General features: G+C 48.7%; 1 protein-coding gene across 5 annotated transcripts in view; it reads right to left on the bottom strand.

Moving 5' to 3' along the window:
* The window catches only part of LIMS1 (LIM zinc finger domain containing 1), an 81,062-nt gene that overhangs the window by 32,323 nt on the left and 24,884 nt on the right, over positions 1 to 23,855 (bottom strand). Inside the window, exon 1 of one of the 5 annotated variants that reach the window (XM_043917898.1) lies at positions 21,342 to 21,677. The exons of 2 other annotated variants lie outside the window; for them this stretch is intronic. Coding sequence is in view for 2 of the 3 variants with exons in the window: in XM_043917894.1 (XP_043773829.1) it covers positions 50 to 156 (107 nt within the window). In the remaining variant the exon portion in view is untranslated. Of the gene's footprint in view, positions 1 to 49; positions 257 to 21,341; positions 21,678 to 23,855 lie in introns of those variants that run through there. 2 more of the 5 variants (XM_043917894.1, XM_043917895.1) reach the window with 2 other exon arrangements.

Here is a 23,855-nt window from a genome sequence, read left to right as displayed (position 1 = left end):
GACCCGCCGGGCTCACGCTGCCCATCCCCGTCCCCGCGGCTCCACTCACCTGAGCGCCTCCTCCCGCGGCCCCGGGAGCCGCAGGCTGTCCGGCCGGTCCCTCCTCCGGCGGTAGAGCCCCGACTGCGAGAGCTCTTTCAGTTGTAAGGCCGTCATGCTCCGACCCTCCAGGGCCCGCCCCCGACCCCGATCGCGACCCTCGGAGCTCGGCACCAACGGAGACCTGAGACCGTCCCGTCCCACGCGCACACCTGGCCCAGGGAGAGGCCTGGGGCGGCGGCGCCCTGCCCGGCGCTTCCTGCTTCCCCGACGCACCCCCTCCCTGGGCCGGGCTTATCTCCGCCTGCACCTGGGGGGCGGGGGGGGGGGGGGAAACCTGGTGCTCACGTGTTGACCAACAGGCAAAGCCTGGCGGCGGTGAGCCATCACACCGGCGCCAGCATGAATCCTACCAGCATCGTTCTGATCAAAACCGGCTGAAAAGTCCCTGAAAGGTAGCGACTAGAGGAGGGGCCTGCCCTGTTCTCCTGCCCTGTTCTATCTGCCAAGAAACCCACCAACACTTCACAGGCAGCTGTCGGTGTCAAGAAGTGCCTGGTCATCAGGAGCTCCTAGGAACATTTTCCTTAGGAAAAGAAAAAAAAAAAAAGGCTCAGTTCTCAAGGCAGCAGCCAGTTCCTCCCTCTCCACTGAACTCTAAATCCTCTTTAGAAAGGAAGGAAGTGCCTTCTTTCCTCCCCCATTAAATGTTACTCAAAAATTCATAACTGAAACGAAAGTGGTTTCTTCCACCAACCCCCATCTGGGGATTGTCTCAACCCAGGATTGCCTGGGGTCCCCTCACCTCAGATGCCCACAGTCTACCCAGAACTGTCCTGGGTACCCTGGAGCCCTGCATGTTTGACCCCAAGGCAGGAGGGCAGGTCTGGTTCCTGGGGTGAAGAGTGTAGGTGGGTGTCTGCAGAATGGGTGATAGACAATAGGGACACGTCCTTGTCATCCGGCCCTGCAGGACGCCAGCAAGACAGCAGGCAGCTCTGACTCAGCCTCTTCTCAGGACAGGTCACTCCTGCTCTCAGCCAGCAGCCTGGCTTTGTGGTTCCGGCAGTTTCTGTCTGTGTCAGCATCTTTTTGCCAGGATCTCCTCCAGGCTGAGAGCAGAATGGCTCTGAAAGTTCTTTTCACTCCAAGCATCAAAGGGTTAACATACTCCCCTCTATACAAGGACATGTATTGTGAATCCAAGTATTGGGGCATCCCATGGAAGTAGGGTCTCTTCTTGGTCTCACTCCTTCACTCTGCACCGCAGCCCTGGCTTCCCTGGGGCTGCAACCCTGGTCCCACCACCACTGGAAACACGACTTTCTACAGTTGCCATCAAAATGCAATATCCAGTTTTAAAGAAGATGAATTGGGGAAATAGTAATATTGTTGTGTGTGTGTTAGTCACTCAGTCGTGTCCGACTCTTTGCGACTCCGTGGACTGTAGCCCACCAGGCTTTTCTGTCCATGGATTCTCAAGGCAAGAATAGTGGAGCAGGTTGCTATTCCCTTCTCCAGGGGCTCTTCCAGACCCAGGGATGGAACCTGGGTCTCCCACACTGCAGGCTGATTCTTTACAGTCTGAGCCACCTGGGAAGCCCAAGTAATATTGTTACCACTCTAGATTTAATTAGTGATGAAAGGTAAAAACAATGAAGGGACAGATGTAGCTCTTCCTCTCTCTGGAAGGAGACACAGAAAAACTGGTAATGGGAGCCTTGGCCTTGAGCAGAGCAGCAGAAGACAGCTGCATACCTTCTGGACTTTCACTGTCCCGCTCATTCAAAATATATGAGAAAAATATAGAAGATACCTCTTGTACAAAGCTCTAGAATCCTTCTGAGACCAAAAAAAAATACAGAAAAGTTGAAAGTTTACAGTAATAGAAACCTCAAATCAGGATTCCTAAAGTGTCTAATTCTTATAGTTTTCGCCATGACAGGTGAAAAATGCAGAGAAACAATCTTTTTTTTTTGATTCTAAGCGTCAAAACAGGTAAGATGCCTGATGAATAAAACACAATTACTGTGGCCACTGCAGACACAGAAGCCTCAACATAGGACTATAACACAGTTATACGTATCTATAAGAAAATGTAAATAAGAGAGCTTGATTTTGTTTTTTGTTCATGGTGTTTTCTTTTTTTTTTTTTTAACTTTTTATTTTGTGTTGGGGTATAGCCAGTTAATAATGTTGTAATAGTTTCATGTGAACAGTGAAGGGACTCAGCCATACATATACATGTATCCATTCTCCCCCAAACTCCCCTCCCATCCAGGCTGGCACATAACATTGAGCAGAGTTCCCCATGCTGTCCTTGTTGGTTATCCATTTCAAATACAGCAGTGTGCACATGTCCATCCCAAATTCCCTAACTGTCTCTTCCCTCCTCCTCAACCATAAATCGGTTCTCTAAGTCTGTGAGTCTCTGTTACAGAGCTTGATTTCTAAGAGACCTTTTAAAGGATCTAGGCAGCCCGCTGACAAGGAAAAAGGGCTTGGAAACTAGTAAAGCTGACAAGACAGGAAACACCTACTGTGTAGGATGAATCCTGTAGGTGATGAGTCTAAGGTTAAAAGGATGTGAACAGGAAAAAAAAACGTTGTGTAAAACAAACCGAAACAATTTATGCCCTTTGACTTTTAAAATAGCTGTGCTGACAAATAGAAATTTCAGTAAACTGATGCTAATATATGTTACCAACTGGGTAAAATTAAATCCTGAGGTTTTGGGCAAAGGTCTTTTAACCACTGTCATCTTACTGACACCAGACTGTGAGAGACAGGGCTGTCCCCCTGCCCCAAGTTCACTGGGACCTGCAGTGAAGGGTGTGCAGCTGGGGTGACCTACCCCCAACAAAGGTTCCCTCGTGGGAGGAGGGAGGGGGAGTGCATGAGGAGGCGGAGACAAGGACATCTCCCGTCCCCAGGCTCCCTCCTTTCAAGCTTTTCCACAGAAAGTTGTCAACTGGGCCTGGGTGGAGATCAGGGCTATTTAAAAAGAGTTTTAAATTTCAAAGGACTGTCTAAGCATCTGGTACTGAGGGAGGCCACGTGGGTGTCTACACCGGAAGTTCATTTCTCAGAGTAGGGCAGTGCTCCCACCTGATGAAGGTCCCGGGCTCCCTGCCCCCACCTTTACTGCCCATCAGCTGTCAAGAAGCTGAAGGTTCACAAACACGCTGCCGAGGGGCACCTCCCAACTCCCACCAGAGGGGGTGGCTGCTCTGTGAACCTGCCCGCCCACCCGCCGGGCTCTCCTGGGACCTGATGGCTCTCTCTTCTGTCAGTTTATTCTCTTGGATGAAATGACTAAACGGGAAGGTCCAGGGAGCGGTGCACCAGGCCTTGCTCTGTGGGTTGACCTCTGACCCTGGGCCCCACCTTTCGGGGGTCATGGACCATCTGTGAGTCTGATAAAGGCCAGTGCGCCTCAGCAATGACTGTGAGCACAATACTGCCTCCACCTCAGGGCATGGGCAGGGGACTTACAGGGACCCCCCTGCCTTGGGTGAGGGAGCCCTGAGCTCAGCTGCGGCCAGACTCCAGTTCAGGGGAGTTCCTGCTGTCCTCCTCAACTTCTCCCCACCTCCCAGTTCATCTCTGCCTCTGGCCTCACCCTCCTCCTCTCTGTCCTCCCCATTTGTGGGAGTTCTTCCCAAACATACACTCAAAGGTTGTGGGAAACCCTGCAGCGCCCCCTACCCGGCCAATCGCCGCTCAGTATCACCGCAGGGGTCCCTCTCACAGGGGGCTTTGGGGCGAGGGGCTCCACCCTGCTCACCACCAGATACCAGCCCTCCCAGAGAAGCTGTACAGCTTGTCTCTGGTCGACAAGGCCAGGTAACCGTGCAGCAGGCATGTCCTAAGTTCTCTTAGTTGCTTTAGTTGTCTGACCAACTGATTCCGAGAGACTCGTAGGTTTATGATGATGCTGAGCTTGAGATGAACGCCCTGGAACTTTGAAACTCCTAACCCTAACCCTGTTTTGCTTCTGCATTTAACATGTGGCATTACCTAAATGAGAATCATAAAGGCACATCCCTTCCACGATTTCGGGAAATGCTACTTTCCTTGAAGAATCCCTGACACTGTGTATTTGTAGGGCTGAGCACCTCCCATGAGTATGAACACTTTCTTTCGGGATAAAAACTACACCACCAGCTCTGGTCTTCCCTTTCAGCTGAGTCAGCGAGGTCCTCAGTGTGCCTGCTCCACGCACTCCCTTCAGGCCATGGGGAGTGAAGAGACCTGGTTAAATCCTCTGCCACGAAGACGGGCTGCCAGCATCCCGCATGGCAGGCTCCTTGGAGGAGGGGGCTGAGGCTGCACAGGCTTCCCGGCCAGCAATGGGTGGGCCCCACGTCAGGCCCCCTCCCCAGACTAGGGGCCTCAGGCTGCAGACGCCTGAGCAGCTGGACGCTGCCAGGCCATTAATCTCCTCGTATGATGAGAGAAGAATTTTGTTTTGCAACCAGTCTTACTTAACTCAGTGGAAACGAGTCCTTTTCAGCTTACATTTTACCACATGAGTAATCACCTTTTGGGGAAGCAAAGTCTCCCTGATAGAGCAGAGCAGTCCCCTCTCTCCGTCCATACTCCCTCCCCACCAGACACTGGCTTCCTCATCCACGAAGGCTCAGACCCCACGTTTCTCATGAGCAGGTTCAAACTCAAGTCAAGTAGAGCAGAATGTGAGAGGGCTGAATCCACCGTCCAGAAAAGAAGTCACCAAAAACACGGTCCCTAACCTGCTTGCCAGTCCCTCTGAAAGTAAGTGCCCCTCCTCTTGGGGAGCCTCGATGAAAGTCATCCATCAGAAACAGAGGGGGCAGGGGTGAGATTAGAGAGTCAGGTAGGGGTGGGGGTGGGTGGGGGGTTGTCTCTCAAAGGTCTCTTTATCCTAAGAGCCTGGGAACCACAGGGGCCTGAGAAGATCAAACTTGTTTTGCAAAGACCCCTCTCACAGACCTGGGAGCCGGAAGGCCTAGCCTTCAGAGGAGAGACTGGGGGGGGCGCATTTAGGGAGACGAGGGGGTGAGGGGGGTGACAGACCAGACAGGGAGCCCGGGCTGCACCCCTTCTGCCTCAACCCTGCCCGTGGAAAGCCAGCATTTAAATCCACTTTGAATCTAAGATTTTCAAAAAGGATTACAAATGAAAAGGCTGGGACAGACAGACGTGTCCACGTGGTGCTGTGTGAGGAGCTGATGGAAGTACTGCTCACAGCTCACGGCCCATCCAGCGTTCATCCCGGTCCCATCAGCCATGGATCATCACTACCCTCGCAGTGCAGAAGAGGTGACCAAGTGTCAAAGCAGGTCGGTGTCCGGACAAGCACAGCCACCAAGGGGGCATGTGGAGCAACACTCAGCCCTGCTGCTGCCCCTGGGTGCAGGGCCCAAGCTCACGCCCACCAGTCAGCAGGACGTCTGCCCTTAATCTCCCAGGTGGACAAGCCCACCCAGGAGCTCCAGGGACACACAGTGAGGGGCCCAGGGGGAACTGTGCCCAAATGTTCCCCGAAGGCACATGGATTGCTCTAAACTAAAGGTGCTTAAGAACAGGGACACTGTGACCCCTCCTCCATCCCCCGAGGCAGAAGCTGAACCTCCATAAAGGATGCGCTTATCAGTGGAGACAGAGAACCTGAACAAACAAACCCTCGGCCTCTTTAGGGGACCAACCCCGGGCCAAACGGTTCAGATTCTTCACTAATTGAGCATCCAAAGCCTGCGCTTCTTTGTTCTGTCATGTGTGCATGCATGCTAAGTCGCTTCAGTCCTGTCTGACTGTGCAACCCTATGGACTACAGCCTGCCAGGCTCTTCTTTCCATGGGATTCTCCAGGAAAGAATATTGGAATGGGTTGCCATGCCCTTATCCAGGGGATTTTCCTGACCCAGGGATTGAACCCAGGTCTTCTGCATTGCAGGCAGATTCTTTACCATTTGGGTCTTGCCTGGTGGCTCAGCTGGTAAAGAATCCACCTGTAATGTGGGAGACCTGGCTTCGATCCCTGGGTGGGAAGATCCCCTGGAGAAGGGAAAGGCTACCCACTCCAGTATTCTTGCCTGGAGAATTCCATGGACTGTATAGTCCATTGGGTTGCAAAGAGTCGGACACAACTGAGTGACTTTCACTTTCTTTACCATCGGAGCCACTAGGTAAGCCCCTCTTTGTCCTGGCAACTCTTCTCAAATTTGTTTCTTTGTCTAATGAGTATAAAAACCACCTTCTAACTCCAGTATCCTTGCCTAGAAAATCCCATGGACAGAGGAGCTTGGAGGGCTACAGTCCATGGGGTTGCAAAAGAGTTGGACATGACTTAAAAAAAAAAAAAAAAAGAAAGAAAAGAAAAAACCACCTTCTAAAAGAAAAAATAAATAAAACAAAAACCACCTTCTTCGGCCACATCTTGGGTCCCACTTCTGTGAGACCTCCGTGGGGATCCCTTTGATCCCTGGTTGGGGAAGATTCTTCTTGAAAAAGAATAAATAATCCTATGCAATGCTGGCCACCTGATATGAAGAGCAGATTCACTGGAAAAGACCCTGATGCTGGGAAAGACTGAAGGCAGGAGAAGGGGACAACAGAGGATGAGATGGTTGAATGGCATCACTAACTCAATGGACGTGAGTTTGAGCAAGCTCCGGAAAATGGTGAAGGACAGGGAAGCCTGGAATGCTGCAGTCTATGGGTTGCAAAGAGTCGGACATGACAGCGACAGAACAACTATATGCACTGTTAAGATCACACAAGTGTTTAATAAAAGGATAAACAAGAGCTTAGTTTCCTCCTGGGGGAAAAGTAGGAGGGAAAATCATCAGTAAAGTGCACCCAGTGATTCAGTTGTATTTTGTAACGCTTTATTTAAGGCGGGTGATAGGTATTTGGAGGCTCCTATTTAATTCTCTGTGTGTATGTGTGTGCATGCACATGCACACTCTGTCGTGTCTGACTCTGTGACTGCTCCACTGGGAAGCATTACATTCTACATTTTCATTAAAAGAAAAAAAAAAAAAAAAAAAAATGAAAATGCAGAGCACCCTTCTCTTGGAACAGGTTTGTAAACCAACAGGGTTTGAAGCACCACTTCTGCCACCATGTGGCTCCTTGAGGTATTACATGCACACGATTTTCAGAAAATGCAAGTCTGAAAAGGGGCATTGTTAGTTCATTCTCAGGTGCAGCGTCACAGCACAGTAACCCACAGTGACAGCCTGAGTGTCCACCACTCTGCATGTAACCAATGCTAGAAGCCTGTTTGACCAATTGTGAATGGTGCTTGATGACAGCACAGAAAACATGACACGATGCAAACAAAGGAAACTGGACCCCCATCTTACACCACGCACGAAGATTAACTCAGTGTGGATTACTGACTGACACATAAGACCTGAAACTGTAAACTCCCAGGAGAAATCAGAAAGGAAAAGCAACTTGACATCCGTCTTGGCAACGATTTTCTTCATGTGACCACCAAAGCAAAGTCAGCAAGTGGGACTACATCAAGCTGAAAAGCCTCTGTCCAGCAAAAGAAACAATAAAAAATGAAAACATAATGTACAGATGAGAGAAGAAATTTTCAAATCACATGTCACATAAGGGGTTAATACCCAAGATGTATATTTAAAAAAATGCATACAGCTCAAAAGCAAAAAGACAAAAACAAACGAAAAAAATAAACATTTTCCCAAAGACTTACAGATGACCAACAGGTACACAGAAAATGCTCCACATCACTACTCATCAGGAAAATGCAAATCAAACTACAATGAAATGTCACCTCACACCTGTCAGTAATGCTTTTATGAAAAGGCAAGAAACAACATATGTTGGCAAGGATGTGGGGGAAAAGGGAACACTCAGGCTCTGTGTGTGGGAATGTCAGTGTGGGCAGCACTGTTGAATAGAGTAGGGAGGTTCCTCAGAAAACTAAAAATAGAGGTACCGTGTCACCCAGCAATCCCATGTCCGGGTGTATACTGGAAGGAAATGAAATCATGATCTCAGAGACAGCTTTGTGCTCTCATGCTTACTGCAGCACCGCTCACAATGACCACGGCACAGAAACAACCTAAGGTTGTGTCGCTGGATGAACAGATAAAGAAAATTTCTCTCTCTCTCACACACAGGCACACACACACACACACACACAGAGGAAAGCGTCTCAGCCATAAAAAAGGACATCCTGCCATTTGCAAAAACATGGATGGACTGCTAGGGCATTACATGAAATGAAATCAGACAGAGAGAGACAAGTACTATGTGATCGCACCTACACGTGGAATCAAACAACACCGAACCCACAGAAGCAGCAGAAGGGTGATGCCAGGGACTGGGCCAGGGTGGGGGAGGGGAGACGCTGGTCAGAGGATGTAGAGCTGAGTTCCAGTTATGAGGAGAATCAGCTTTGGGGATGTGCTGTCCAGCATGGGGACAATAATTAACAATACTGTATACAAGAAAGTCCTTTCACGAGAAGACATTTTATGTTCTCACCACAACAAAATGGTAATTATGTGTGGTCGTGGGTGGGTTAATTAAACTTATCGTGGTAAACATGTTGGAAAACTATATACGTGTCTCAAATCATTACATGATACACCTTAAAGTCACATGAAGTTACATGTCAATTACATCTCAAGAAACCTGGAAAAAAGCGAAAAATTTAAAAACATTATGCTATGAAGCCCAGTGAAAGGTGATGTAGAAAGTTACTGGACATGAACTGTAGGGAAAAAAAGGATGAATGTAAGATACAACTGAGATAGGAAGGTTAAATTAGTCATAACACCAGCAAAACCAGGTGAGACGGGCTGGCGTCCAGACACAATCACCCTGGTAGGTGAGTGGGGGACCTGTGTGTAGACTCCAAACCCAGGAGCGAAGAAGCAGGAAGAAGAAACCGTGAGCAGACACCGGTCCACAGTGTGAGGCTGACGTGCAGAACCTGGTGCTTATCACAGCAGACGTTACCAGACATCCACCTCTCTTCTGAATACCCAGGTCAGAGAGAGACAAACCTAGAGCATGCACACGGCGGTCTTGACTAGATGTATAGAAACAGGTCCTCGTGTGAGACTGACTGTGTGCACTCAGGCACTAACTTGGTGAAGGGAGCAGACCACCGGCTTAACTGCATTCTGCTCACTCTGTGGGGCGGGGTGTGTGATGACTGTGCAGCGGTGCTTGCCCTGCCCCTCATTCCGGCTGCACCCCACAGCCGGCCACCAGGCCTGTGCAGGCTCAGTCCCTCCAGTGGGAGCAGGACTCAGCATCCAGTTGAGACTCATAAGATGGGGAAATCAACAAACAATGGGATCCCACTAAAAAGGAACGACATAAATTAGCCACCCGCCCACACACACACAAACACAAACCTTCCCATAGGTGAGCACAGGTCTGACTGCCATGTGCTGGGCTCAATTCAGATCACCCCACATCCCACAGATGTCCCCCCTCCTCCTCCCTCTCCCACCAAGGTCAGCTCCCATGTGCTCTGACAAGTCTCCAGTTTGCCTTCCAGAACAGGAAGGAAGGAAGTTTGCAAGTTCACGGTCATCACGAGTCCACTCATGAGGATGGTGACCAAGTGAGGACTAGTTTGATAGTTAAGTACATTATTATCTGGTCACTGCCACAGAACTGGATTTAACTTGAGAGGATCTGAATGCAGTGATGTCTAAAATCTAACATCAAACAGAGTCTTCATGACTGCTAACCTCCATGGCAGGGTCAGCAGACTCTTTCTTTCTTTCTTTTTTTCTGGCAGCACCATTGGGCTTCTGGGATCTCAGCCCGCCAGTTGGGGAGCAAACCCCAGACCCTGGCAGCGAGAGCACCGAGTCCTAACCACTGGACCGAAAAGGTCAGTATGACTATTTCAGGCTCTGAGGGCCCCAGGCTTCTGTTGTGACTTTTCACTACCCCCGCGTGGCTCAGAGGCAGCCCTGGATGACAGCAAACAGACGCTGGGTTGCGTCCCAAGACTGATGTTTGAATATCATGTAATTTTCACACCTTCATTTTTTTCAGATACTAAAAGCTGTCAAAACCATTCTTGGCTCACAGGCTGTGGCTAGGCTTGGCCTGCAGACTGAACCACATCTGATAAACACACATAGAACACCATTTACTGTATAACCGTGAGAAAACAGATTTTTCTTTATAAGATGCTAACTCCTTAAGCAACATATCGGACAGCAGGTTCCCAAAGTGAATGCTCCAAAGACCCCCAATCACAGCCTTCACAAGGATGAGTGCTGGGTTTACAACAACAAGAAGACAGACCCCCAGCTTCCAAGGTGCCTGCAGCAGCACAAATGATAGAGTCAAGACAGAGTCTGACCCAAACACACCTGCCCAGCCCAGCCGGGGCAGCACTCCAGCTGGGACGCCCCACACAGAGAGGAAGACCACAGCTGCTGGAGTCAAGAGGAACAGGACTGTGGGGCTCAGGAAACAGACACACCCTTCTCTTCCCAAATCGGTCGTGTCCGACATTCAGGACTTCATCCTCTGAAAAATTCCAAACAGGTGTTTCAGCATCACTGACCTCCACTTGATGCCCACTGCCCAGCTGTCCATCTTCACTCTCTCCTTTTTTTAAGATTTTTTTTTTTTGATGTGAACCATTTTTAAAGTATTTATTGAATTTGTTACAATATCATTTCTGTTTTCTGTTTTGGTTTTTGGCCAAGAGGCATGTGGGATCTCAGCTGCCTGACCAGGGACTGAACCGCATGCCCTGCACTGGGAGGTGATGCCTTAACCACGGGACCACCAGGGAAGTAAGTCCTCTTCACTCTCTGCTTCTCCTTGATTTTTCCCTCCTCCCAGCTTATAAGAAGTCATACATGTCCTTCAATTCTATTAAAGTTGTGATAAGACAAAAAAAAATCTGACAAACCACTTTACAAGATTAAAGGTTAAAGCTAGAATACCCCCAGAACATCTTCCCCTGACAGCTACCTTCATCATTCTGAACAGCAACATGGAAATATCACCCACAGAGAGAGATGCTCTTCAGCAGGAAGCTTTATTTGCCCCTCAGATCACATCTAAGATCTGCCTGGTGAAAAAGTCCATTTGTAAACAAGTACATTTGTTGAGAGTAGACATTTACTTTAGTCACTGATATACTGGAAAGCTGACTGGTTGGGCGGTCCACAGCAGCTTCCTACACACCAGTCCTAATGGTAAGACGTGAGCCCCGCAGGGGTTAGGCGGGGTCAGAGGTGACAGGCAAAGCCTGACACAGGGCAGGAACTCACAGCTGGTAGTTATCACCATAAACAGGACACTGAAGAACAAGCTGAGGACTTAGTGTGAGGACATGTGGGAGAAGTCTTTTAAGAGAAAAGCATTCTTGGTGGCTTTTTTTTTTTTTTTTGCAGTGTGGGATCTTGGTTCTCCCACCAGGGATTGGATCCATTCCCCCTGCATTGGGAGCGCGGGGTCTGAACCACTGGCCCACCAGTGAAGTCCCCAAAGAACCATGTTTCTCTTTGCAAATGGAAAAGGGGAAAGAAAGAAAACGAACACAAGGAAATTCTCCTGGTTTGTGGTGGGGGACAGAGAGGGTTGTGTACTTCCCTATTTCACATACACACACGACTGTGTGTTTTCCCGTCTCTCACATAGACACACACACAGAGGGCTGTGTGTTTCCCTATTTCTCACACATACACACCCACACACAGAAGGCTGTGTCCCTGTTTCACACACACACAGACACGTACCACACACTCACATACAACACACACACACACATACCCTGACACACACAGATACACACACACAGACACACAGATACACACACACACACACACACACACACACGCCACTGCTGGAAAGGACCAAACTTGGCCTGTGCTGGTAGATTGGCAGATTATTCAACTGTCAAGAATTCACAATATTTTAACTGCCCTATTTAACACAAGGCTTCTAGAAAAACCTCAGAAATACAGTCACCATTACAATCATGAGTTGTGTCTGTTTGGGGGTGGGAATGACTCCTCTGTGTTATCAGAACATGTTTGTGGACGTGCTTCTGTGCACTTTCCTACAAAGGTCTGCACACCACAGAGCCTCAAGGTGGTCTGTGCCCAGGAAGTCAAATGTAGACCATGATGACCCATCCACCTGCTCCAAGCACCTCTGGGCTTTTTTCTCACATCCTCGTCGTGTCCTCGTTGGGTGCACTTTCACCAGGGATGCGGGACAGGGCACTGAACCCATGCACTTGTTACATAATCATCTCACACCAAGCTATGCCCTCTCGAGGGCCGCTACCCCCACCTCGTTTCCACAGCATGTTGTCACCTCCACATGACCTGACCACTGATGAAACCACCTAACCTAACCACACAGAACACTCACCGGTGCAGCTAACAGCACTGCCCACACCTTTCGGGGTTTGGCAGCATACCACTGTGAGATCTCAAGGCTGAAAGAAGGGGCTGACAGAGCCAGACTGATGATGGGGGCAGGAGGGGGTCTCCTGCCTCAACATATGACCCCCAGCCTCTCCAGAAAGACTCAACTGTGGACCCCACCGCCTGGGACATAGCGCCGTGCCATGCACGCTCAGTCGTGTCCAACTCTCTCTGACCCCATGGACTGTAGCCCACCAGGTTCCTCTGTCCATGGGATTCCCCAGGCAAGCATACTGGAGTGGGTTGCCATTTCCTCCTCCACGGGATGTTCCCAACCCAGGGATCGAACCCACATCTCCTGTGTCTCCTGCATTGCAGGCAGATTCTTCACCTGCTGAGCCATCGGGGAAGCCCCATATGGGATGGATTAAAGAGGCTGAATTTAAGAATCATTTCCTGGGCTTAGAAATTGAGGTTCAGGAAGATTCATAAATCTCCCCCTCAAACAAGCCAAAATACCTAAAGGGGGCTGTGCTCTGGCCTCAGTGTCAGTTAACTTTAATTAAAACAAAGTGTTTTCTACATCCTGGCCACAGAGGACGGTCACTGACGAGCAGCATGTGCACAGTTAAAAAGTATTTTATAAAAAGGGAAAGTAAGCGGCATTGAAAACCCTCATCTTTGCAGAGAATTGCTGAAATAAACAATTATTTTTAAAGCTGTATTTGAGGTGTACATTGAAAACTAGCATTAAATAATAATTTTTTTGCTCTTTTTTCCTATCACATATTTTCATCAGTTTATTTATGAATGGGAAAAAATGAGGCCCTTTTTCCAAAGAGCCTAAGAAAATGATGTCTTTTGCAGAAATAGAAAAATCCATTCTAAAAGTCACAGGAACCTCAAGGAACGCGCCCCTCGCCCCAAGCCAAAACGTCCTGAAAAAGATGAAGTCTGAGGTCTCATACTTCCTGATTTAAAAACGTACTACAAACTTCCACTAATGTAAACAGTGCAGTGCTGACAAGAGTTCAGACACACAGACCAATAGAAGAGAACTCGGGGCTGGTAATAAACCCTCCACATACAGTCAAGAAAATTAGAGATACCAAGGGAACATTTCATGCAAAGATGGGCTCGATAAAGGACAGAAATGGTATGGACCTAACAGAAGCAGAAGATATTAAGAAGAGGTGGCAAAAATACACAGAAGAACTGTACAAAAAAGATCTTCACGACTCAGATAATCATGACGGTGTGATCACTCACCTAGAGCCAGACATCCTGGAATGTGAAGTCAAGTGGGCCTTAGAAAGCATCACCACGAACAAAGTTAGTGGAGGTGATGGAATCCAGTTGAGCTATTTCAAATCCTGGAAGATAATGCTGTGAAAGTGCTGCACTCAATATGTCAGCAAATTTGGAAAACTCAGCAGTGGTCACAGGACTGGAACAGGTCAGTTTTCATTCAAATCCCTAAGAAAGGCAATGCCAAAGAATGCTCAAACTACCGCACAATTGCACTCATCTCACATGCTAGTAAAATAATGCTCAAAATTCTCCAAGCCAGGCTTCAGTAATATGTGAACCATGAACTTCCAGATGTTCAAGCTGGTTTTAGAAAACGCAGAGGAACCAGAGATCAATATACCAACATCTGCGGGATCACAGAAAAAGAAAGAGAGTTCCAGAAAAACATCTATTTCTGCTTTATTGACTATGCCAAAGCCTTTGACTGTGTAGATCACAATAAAGTATGGAAAATTCTGAAAGAGATGGGAATACCAGACCATCTGACTTGTCTCTTGAGAAACCTATATGCAGGTCAGGAAGCAACGGTTAGAACTGGACATGGAACAACAGACTGGTTCCAAATAGGAAAAGGAGTACGTCAAGGGTGTATATTGTCACCCTGCTTATTTAACTTATTTGCAGAGTACATCATGAGAAACGCTGGGCTGGAAGAAGCACAAGCTGGAATCAAGATTGCTGGGAGAAATATCAATAACCTCAGATATGCAGATGACACCACCCTTATGGCAGAAAATGAAGAGGAACTAAAAAGCCTCTTGATGAAAGTGAAGGAGGAGAGTGAAAAAGTTGGCTTAAAGCTCAACATTCAGAAAACGAAGATCATGGCATCTGGTCCCACCACTTCATGGGATAATAGATGGGGAAACAGTGGAAACAGTGGCTGACTTTATTTTTTTAGGTTCAAAAATCACTGCAGATGGTGATTGCAGCCATGAAATTAAAAGATGCTTACTCCTTGGAAGGAAAGTTATGACCAACCTAGATAGCATATTAAAAAGCAGAGACATTATTTTGCCAACAAAGGTCCGTCTAGTCAAGGCTATGGTTTTTCCAGTGGTCATGTATGGATGTGAGAGTTGGACTGTGAAGAAAGCTGAGTGTCGAAGAATTGACGCTTTTGACCTGTGGTGTTGGAGAAGACTCTTGAGAGTCCCTTGGACTGCAAGGAGGTCCACCCAGTCCATCCTAAAGGAGATCAGTCCTGGGTGTTCAGTGGAAGGACTGATCCTGAAGCTGAAACTCCAGTACTTTGGCCACGTCATGCAAAGAGTTGACTCCCTGGAAAAGACCCTGATGCTGGGAGGGATTCGGGGCAGGAGGAGAAGGGGATGACAGAGGATGAGATGGCTGAATGGTATCACCGACTCAATGGACATAGGTTTGTGTAAACTCCGGGAGTTGGTGATGGATAGGAAGGCCTGGCGTGCTGCAATTCATGGGGTCGCAAGGAGTCGGACATGACTGAGCGACTGAAGTGAACTGACTGATACAGTCAAATGATTTTCAACAAGGGTGCCAAGACTGCTCAGTGGGAGAAAGTGCAGTCTTTTCAACAAATGGTGGGAAAAACGTACTCAAGCATTCATTCAAGCAAAAGAATAAAGCTGGACTCTTAACCTCATGGCACAAACAGAAGCTGACTCCAAACAGCTCAGATAAAACTCTCAGAAGAAAACACAGGAGAAAAACCATAATATTAGATTTTGTTACAATTTACTGGATATGACCCCCAAAAAAAGAGCAACAAAAATAACACCAGGCAGTGGGAACTGTATCAACATTAAACATTTCTGTGGGGCATAGGACACAATCTAGAGTGAAGCAGAACCTAGAGATGGGAGAAAGTCTGGGTACACCACATATGTGACAAGGAGCTCATACCTAAAATCTGTAAAGAACTCACACAGCTCAACACGACGACAACAACTAGATGCAGTGAGCACGGCGGGGAAAGACTGAGACGGAAGTGAAGCGGGTCAAAGATAACTAAGGAGGCAGAACCACAGGAAGAAAAGGATGAAGGGGAAATTCCGAGAACCTTTAAAAATACTTTCTGCTTTGCTGGAAGAGAAGTCTGCCCTGTCACTTATCTGGCTCCAAGTGGAGTTGAAGTCTGGGAATCCCCATATAAGGGCGCTCACTCAGGGCTGTTTCCGCAGGCACGTCACAGCCCCCGCCCCCCCAGCCCATCTGAAAACGGCATTTAGGAGAGAAGGTCTCTGGCAGCAGCATACACACACATATCACAGGCTGGGGTCTCCATCCTCAATAGCCAGGAGACCTGCCAAGACACGTTATCCTTGCCCAAACACGGTTCAGCATCTGGCAGTTTTCCTGCACAGTTTTCCTGCGGTGGCAGCCGCTGGTGGACACAGAGGCCATGTGGCTGTCATCCCCACAAGCAGCCCTTCAGTCAGAAGCATGCTCACACTGCAGTGATGCCCTGCTCTCTATGGACGGGACTGTCCCGTCTCTGGGGAAGCGTCCTTCCAGCCCAGACTCCCTCCCGGGCTTTGGAGCGGAGCCTCTGTGCTGGGTGAGCCTCGCACCTTGTCTCAGCTCTGCGTGGTCCAGTCGGGCAGCTGCCAGCCAGGCAGCAACTTATCTGAATTGAGACGCGCTTTATGTGTGAAACACACACGGGATTCCTGAGAAATGTAAAATATCTCAGCAACTGTTAACATGATCGTAGTGTGGATATAGTCTGGACATGGTAATAGTTTGGCGTTTTGAGTCACATCAAATCTATTACTAAAATTAACTTCATCTGTTCTTTTCTGTACGTGGTTGCTAGAAAATTGTGCAAATGTGGCATGGCTCACTTGATGTATTATGGAGAGTTGTCCTAGACAAGATCACAGGCCTGTTACAGAATGAAGAGACGTGGCCCAGAAAACATTTCGAGGACAAGGCGCTGAAAACTCAGGCGCCCCTGTCCAACCTCAGGGAACAGGAGAATTTGAATCCTCTGAGGGTAAGCACGCAGCCCAGGGTGGGGTTTGGGGAGGCCTGGCCTGGAACCTGCCCAGGTCTCCTCACCTGCAGGTTGGACTCCTGTCTGTAAAATGTGTATCAAACTCCCTCCAGGGCTGCAAGTACTATAAACAAAGGAATGTATTTCCACCATCAGCAACAGTAAGTGCGTTCTCAATAAACAGACTTCCCTTTCTTTCAGGGCTTTAGAAGTCCTGTGGACACACTTGAGGAGCTGATTCAGCCACCCTGGGGTGAGTCACAGAGCCAGGGAGACTTGGGTCCCACCCGGCAGGCAGGCAGGCAGGCAGGCAGAGAGCCTTCAGAGTTCAGCCCCTCCTAGGGCCCAGCCCACTCCTTCCTCTTAGATCCTCAGAAATCATTACAATTAACTTCGAAATTCTGGCAGCGGCTCAGGACTCCTTAGGACTGTTATTAATAACTCACTGCTACCGCTTAAATTTGAATGTTGCTCTGTCCTGACTGTAGCATGGATACATCCTTGGTGGCAGGGTGTGGTCAGACACATAATGAATGAGACCTTCACAATGGCCTGAGATATGAGCAAAGTCACACTAACTATAGACTTTCTTTTTTTTTTTTTCCTACTGATAACACTTTTTTTTTTTTTTAAATAATTTATTTATTTTTTCAGTGGGTTTTGTCATACATTGACATGAATCAGCAATAGATTTATACGTATTCCCTGACCAGGTGAATCAGGACCACAGGGATGAAGAGCAACTTGACTAAGCCGTCACCTCTGACTGGGCAGCCCGGGCTTCATTTCTGGACAGTTTTTGGAAAAGCCACTTTTATGATCTTCTCACAGTTGCTGCTGGCACCGTGCTGGGCTGGCAGCCCCAAAGACTCGATTCCTTGCTTCAGCAATGTTATTTTCTTATTCTCCACCCAACTTTTCCCAAACACTTGCCATCACTGATTACAGGTGCCAGCCCTTCTGGGGTCCGGCTGAAGGAAGCTCGACAAGCATGCCAGGCTCTGATCTCCAGGACCCTTCCCACCATGACAGCAACGCAGGGTCTGGGCAGGGGGAGAAGAGAGGAGTGCAGGACGACCCCTGTAGGATCCCCTGCCATGCCCCTTTGAGAAGGTGGGGGGACGGGCAGAACAGGGGGAGAGGGAAGAGAGGGAAGGAGGCTGAACAAGGAAAAAGCAAAAGAAGGAAGATAAAGTCTCTGCAGCAGTGGTTGGGCACGCGGGGCCGGGGGTGGGGTGCTCTGAAGAGGGGAGAAAACATGTGAAAATCTCAGACACTAAACAGAACGTGGTTCCTTTCAACCCTGACCTCCTCCAGGAGTTTCAGGTCTTTAAGGAGGCAAGCTCCAAAGATGCAAAGTAAAGTAAAAACCAAAGCTCAGGAAAACAGTTTGGTGGACCCTCAGAAAGTTCAATAGAGAATTACTATACGCCTTGGCAATCCCACCTCTGGGTCCCCACCCCACGGAACTGAAAGCAGGGACTCAGACGCCCACACCCCCAAGTGCACTCCCACAACAGACGGCAGGCGGGAACTGCCATGGGTCCCTCGACTGGCGAGTGGTGACAAAATGTGGTCCAGCCACACAAGGGAGTAACAGCCGCCCCGGAAAGGAAAGACATCCAGATGCACGCCACAGCAGGGTGAGCCTCAAAGTCATGCCGCTAAGCGGAAGGGCAGACACCGAGGTCACATGTCATATGACCCACGTGTGTCATGTGTCGTGTGACCCACTCGTGTCATGTGTGCACGACCCGCTTGTGTCACATGTCTCACGATCCACGCATGCCAAGTGTTGTATGCTCCACTCGTGTAAAGTGTTGTGTGACCCACTCATGTCACATGACCCGTGTGTGCCATGCGTCGTGTGACCCATACATGTCACGTGTCATATGACCCACGCGTGTAAGACGCACGAGCAAGTTCAGAGGTAGGAAGTGCATGGGAGCCGTTGAGGGGGGGAGCAGGGGTGGGGAGTTAGGGCTTCAGGAACACAGCACCGACATGCAGAAAGTCCTGTCAGTGGAGAGAGGTGACGGTTGTACAGCATGGTGAATGCAGTTAATGCCACTAAAATTTATACCTTAAAACAGTTCAAAAGGAGAGCTTTTATGTTAGAGAAGTATTTTACCACAATAAAAATAATTAAACAAAAAAAGATGGGCTGGGACTTCTCTGGTGGTCCAATGGCTAAAACTCTGCACTCCCAATGCAGGGGATGGAGCTAGATCCCTGGTCAGGGAACTAGACAGATCCCTCATGCAGCAACGGAAGATCTGGAGTGCTACAACTAAGACCTGATACAGACAAAAAAAAAAGAAGGTAGGGGCGGGAAAGAATGTTTGTCAACCACCTAGATCTCACCAAGTACCAAGCTAGAACCCTTCTACATACCTGATCTCAATTAATCCTCCCTATTCATAGATTACACGTTATGATCATTCACAGATGAAGAATCTGCAACTCACATAGTAAGTCATTGGTTCAGAATCACAGAAGTGGCAAAAGTAAGATCTGAACCCAAGTCTGGTCACCATAAAAGCCATGCTCTTCAGCTATACCTCAGTGTTTCAAGGATAACCAGGCCCAGTGAATAAGTCAGTGAGGAAGGCGGCCCTGAGCCAGCCCATCAGCGACAAGAAAGACCACAAGCAGCTGAGCCCAAGGACTCGGAGCCACCCCCCGCCATGTGCAAGTGAGCTTCCTTCTAGCAGCAAAGGAGTCTCCTTTCAGCACAGGATTAAACCCCATCAGTACACTGCCTAGGGTATATCCACCTCTTTTCACCCCCACCAAGATGACTTGGTAAATCTATTTTTCCATTTTTCATGTTCTATGTACCTGACCCCCCAACTCTCACCCGGAGGCCTAAAGCACCCAATGCCCCTGTCGATACCACGGGATACTTACAGTGACCCATGGAACAGAAAGGGACTTCCCAGGTGGCTCAGTGGTAAAGAACTCGCCTGTCAACGCAGGAAACACCTGCGACCTGGGAGTTCAATCCATGGGTAAGGAAGATTCCCTAGAGGAGGAAATGGCAACCCACTCCAGTATTCTTGCCTGGAATAGCCCATGGACAGAGGAGCCTGGTGGGTTACAGCCCATGGGGTCGTGCGAAGAGTCAGACACAACTGAGTGACTTAGCATGCACACATGTGGAACATAAAATACTTTCCTACACATGCCCTCACGTCACCCACCCTTTAACTCTCCTTTAACAGATGGATAATGACAGGCTAAGTTGCAGCTAAGAATCTGTCCTCCACATGGAGGCAGTGAGAGAAGCCGGCTCCCATTTTGCCCTCCTTCTGAGGACGAGTGGATCCTCAACATGTTGTAAGAACTTGGGGGCAAGACCTAATTGAAGATCACTGCAAGACCTCTGCTTTAAAATAATAAAAACACCTTTTTAAAAGTTCCTGTAAAGGTGCTATCTTTTTTTGGGGGGACCCTCAGGGCTACTGATATCAAGAATTGTCAGTGAGATTTCAGACTCCTCCAGCCACCCTGAGGAGGCCTGGGTCCCCCCCGCCCCATCAGGAGCCTTCACTGCAGGATGTCCACACCCTGGTCCTGCTGCACCATTTCTCTGTCATCTGAGAAACTCTCTCTTTTCAACTTTTTTTTTTTTCTTTCTTGCCCCTGAAAAAGATTATTCCCTTCTCCTGATCACTATAACTATCCCATATTTCATGGTTACGTGTGGTTGTATTGTGTATATACGTGTGTGTATGTAACATAAATATAAATACATTTATAATAAACTCCCTGATCCATCACCCATCTCATACCACAAGACTATTCCTGAAGATTAGCTGTAAAATGAACAGTTTCATAAACACATTTACATCTCTAAGGAAATTCACAGTGAATCCTGTATAAGGCATGAGATCCTTTTGGGGTGAATAATGACCTCTTAAATGTTTTACAAATGCAGACGTGGTGCCTTATTTTCCTCCAAATGTCCTGCCGATTTGATTTCTAAACAGTTACATTAATGAGTAAGAATAGCTCCCCAGTCCTCACGCTGTTCTTTCTCACCACTGCACGACCAAAGTTCACTAACCACAGTGTGAAACAGCACCCGTTTGCCGGTCTGTTTTAAAACATCGGACAGGATCTGAGTTAAAAATATTTAACATAATAAAATGCCAAAAAGCATTCCTAAGGTCTTTTATAGCGAAACTCTGCAGGACCACAAACTGGAGGGCTAAACGTTATCAAGGTTGTTAACAATTTCTCTACAAACATAAGGAGTAATCTCCCTCACCCACCCTGCTGTGAAACCCATAAAACAACAGCTGCTTACACACACAGTCCACAGTCACACACACACACACCCAGGAAGCAAGACCACCTCGCTGCCCTTTGAAGCAGGGAGCAGACATTAGCATGGCCAAAGGCTACTAGGACCCCTTTCTGCTTCTGGGTTTGCAAGTTTAGACAAACATCTTTTGAGATTTGCTTCCAAATGACTGAGGAAGACAAGTCAAGAGGAAAAAAAACCCAGAAGTACAACAATGCCTTTGTCCAGCCACCCTGGGCCATCCCCTCCATTTCTCTGGAGGCCGTGGGGGTCCTCTTACCAGCACACGCACAGCCCCACCTGTGCAAGAGTGTCCTTACCTGATACTTCCACACTCAGGGACAGGCCCCTCTCTGTGTGTCCACCCTTATTCCACGGGCTTATCGGGCTCGGGAAGCCAGGTTCCCATCACAGCGTGTTATCTTTAAGCTCCTGTTTCCTACACTGAATAGAACTTCCTCATCTCAGCTCCAGGTCCGGTGCCCTGAACTATATTTAAGCCTATGAAGCCACATCGAGGATTCTTCCTGCACGCAGTCGAGCCACGTGACGGTTACATGATAACTCGGCGGTTTGAAGTGAGACGACACCCCGATGTCACAACTCACATCCTGCCGGACTGTTGTACAGACTTTACTGAGTTGCCAAGTTCATCCACACTCACTGCAGGCACTTGTAATGTGCAGGGCAAGGCTGAGAAAAACGAATGACAACGGGTCAGCACAAAAAGAGCCGAGCGCCCTGGATCTGGACGACACCTTCACGTCTGAGCAGAGCGCCTCTGGGGCTTTACAGAGCAGGTCGAGCAGCTGGTCTTTACTTTGCCTTCCCCATAAAATAAACCCAGGACTGGGAGGCCGTGCTCCATCGGGCTGGGCAGTGGGAGCAGACCCTTGCGCCCTGGCTGAGTCACTGCTGGGGCTGCCTTGTGCCAAGCTTCCACTGAGGAAGAGTAAGGGGTGTCTGCTAGAATCGAGGGGCATCCTTCCTCCTCCTGATACAACAAGGCTTCCCCGTCCGGATTCACAAGGACACAAGACTAGTCCAGAACTGACTCCTTTATTACAGAGCAGAGTCCTGATGTCTGATACCTGGTGGTGATGGTGGTTTAGTTCCTAAGTTGTGTCTGATTCTTCTGCGACCCCATGAACTGTAGCCTGCCAGGCTCCTCTGTCCATGTGCCTTCCCAGGCAAGAATACTGAAGTGGATTGCCATTTCCTCCTCCAAGGCATCGTCCCAAACCAAGGATCGAACCCACATCTCTTGCACTGGCAGATGGCTTCTTTACCACTGAGCCACCAAGAAAATGAGGCAGATCCAGAACAAGAAAACAACCCATCACCTCCGTTGGTCCCCCCAGCATAGAGCCTGAGGAGGGGGGTCTGGGAGGCAAGCAGAAGGTCTCTGCGGGCAGAGGAAGCTCGGAAATTCAGGCTTGGCCCCGAGCCTCACCTGCAGCCCTGACCATCAGGGCTGGTGGATGTCTCACGTCATACGCAGGCAGTAAACTTCCAGCCAGAATCATCTGGTTTTTGTTCATTCACTCCCTTCTGGGAACTTGGGGGCAGGCTGTCTGTGGGGAGAACCAGGCCCCTGCCCCACTCCCACTGCAGACACAAATCCCGGGAAGCGGCCAAGTCTCTTAGGAGGAGAAAGAAAGGGAGGAAGCCTTGGGCACATGCACACACATGCCCGAGTGAGGTGAGGGCTGTGTGGCAGACAGAGGTCCCAGGAGTCACAAGGCCCCCAGGGCGTATGTAAACACACACACACACACACATATGCAAATGCGCATGTGAGGTGAGGACCTTGGGGCAGGCAGAGGTCCCAGGGAGAAGCACTGCCGAGGCCAGCCCCCTCCAGCAGGTGAGCTCTGCTCCAAGTCACCCCCTGCCCACCAGAGGCTGGGTGCCCTATAAAGGGACCTGCTTTCTCCACTCGCCCACGGTCAGGCTTCTGTTTTCCTTCATAGGCTCCCAGACAGACACAATGCCATCAGGTTAGTTCCTTCCCACGGAATATCCCTTGAATGGGATATTCAGAATACACAGATCTAATCCGTAACATGTTCCATGTCCATGCATGGCTTTTCATCTCTGCCTTTGAAAGGCTCTGGGATAATTTGAACCCACTTGTTTTACCCAGCCTATCAAGTGCTACTGAACCTCTCCATCTTGAGCTTTTTAATTTTTAAAAATGTAGTTGACTGTGCTGGCTCTTGGTTGCAGCACCCAGGGTCTTTGCTGCAGCATGTCGGATCTAGTTCCCTGACCAGGGGTTGGACTCATGCCCCCTGCATTGGGAATGCAGTCTTAACCACTGGACCACCAGGGATGTCCCACTTCTCCATCTTTAAACACTCTTCTTACATCCTGACTATGAAACACATTATAACCCAAAAGTTCATCATTATTCATCCCTATACATAAGCTTTCCCTATGGTCTCTGTCTCACTGTAGAAAACTTTAGTTTACCAATCATCTCTCATTTAAACAAAATAAACCAAAACAAAAACCTTTTCAATAGACCATCATCACCGACTCAAAGGACATGAGTTTGAGTAAGCTCTGGGAGTTGGTGATGGACAGAGAACATTGGCGTGCTGCAGTCCATGGGGTTGCAAAGAGTGGGACACAACTGAGCAACTGAACTGAACTTTACTGACTGTCTTAAAGGCCCTGAGCTTCTGTGAAAGTGTTAGTTGCTCAGCCGTGTCTGACCTTTTGCGGTCCATAGACTGTAGTCCGCCAGGCTCCTCTGTCCATGAAATTCTCCAGGCAAGAAAAGGAGGAGTGGGCAGCCATTCCCTTCTCCAGGGTATCTTCCCAACCCA

This window comes from Cervus elaphus, chromosome 11 (assembly GCF_910594005.1).
Source record: "Cervus elaphus chromosome 11, mCerEla1.1, whole genome shotgun sequence".
In the NCBI taxonomy this organism is placed as follows: domain Eukaryota; kingdom Metazoa; phylum Chordata; class Mammalia; order Artiodactyla; family Cervidae; genus Cervus; species Cervus elaphus.
The sequence above is the reverse complement of the archived record's forward strand: the minus strand, read 5'-3'. Positions and strand labels throughout refer to the sequence as shown.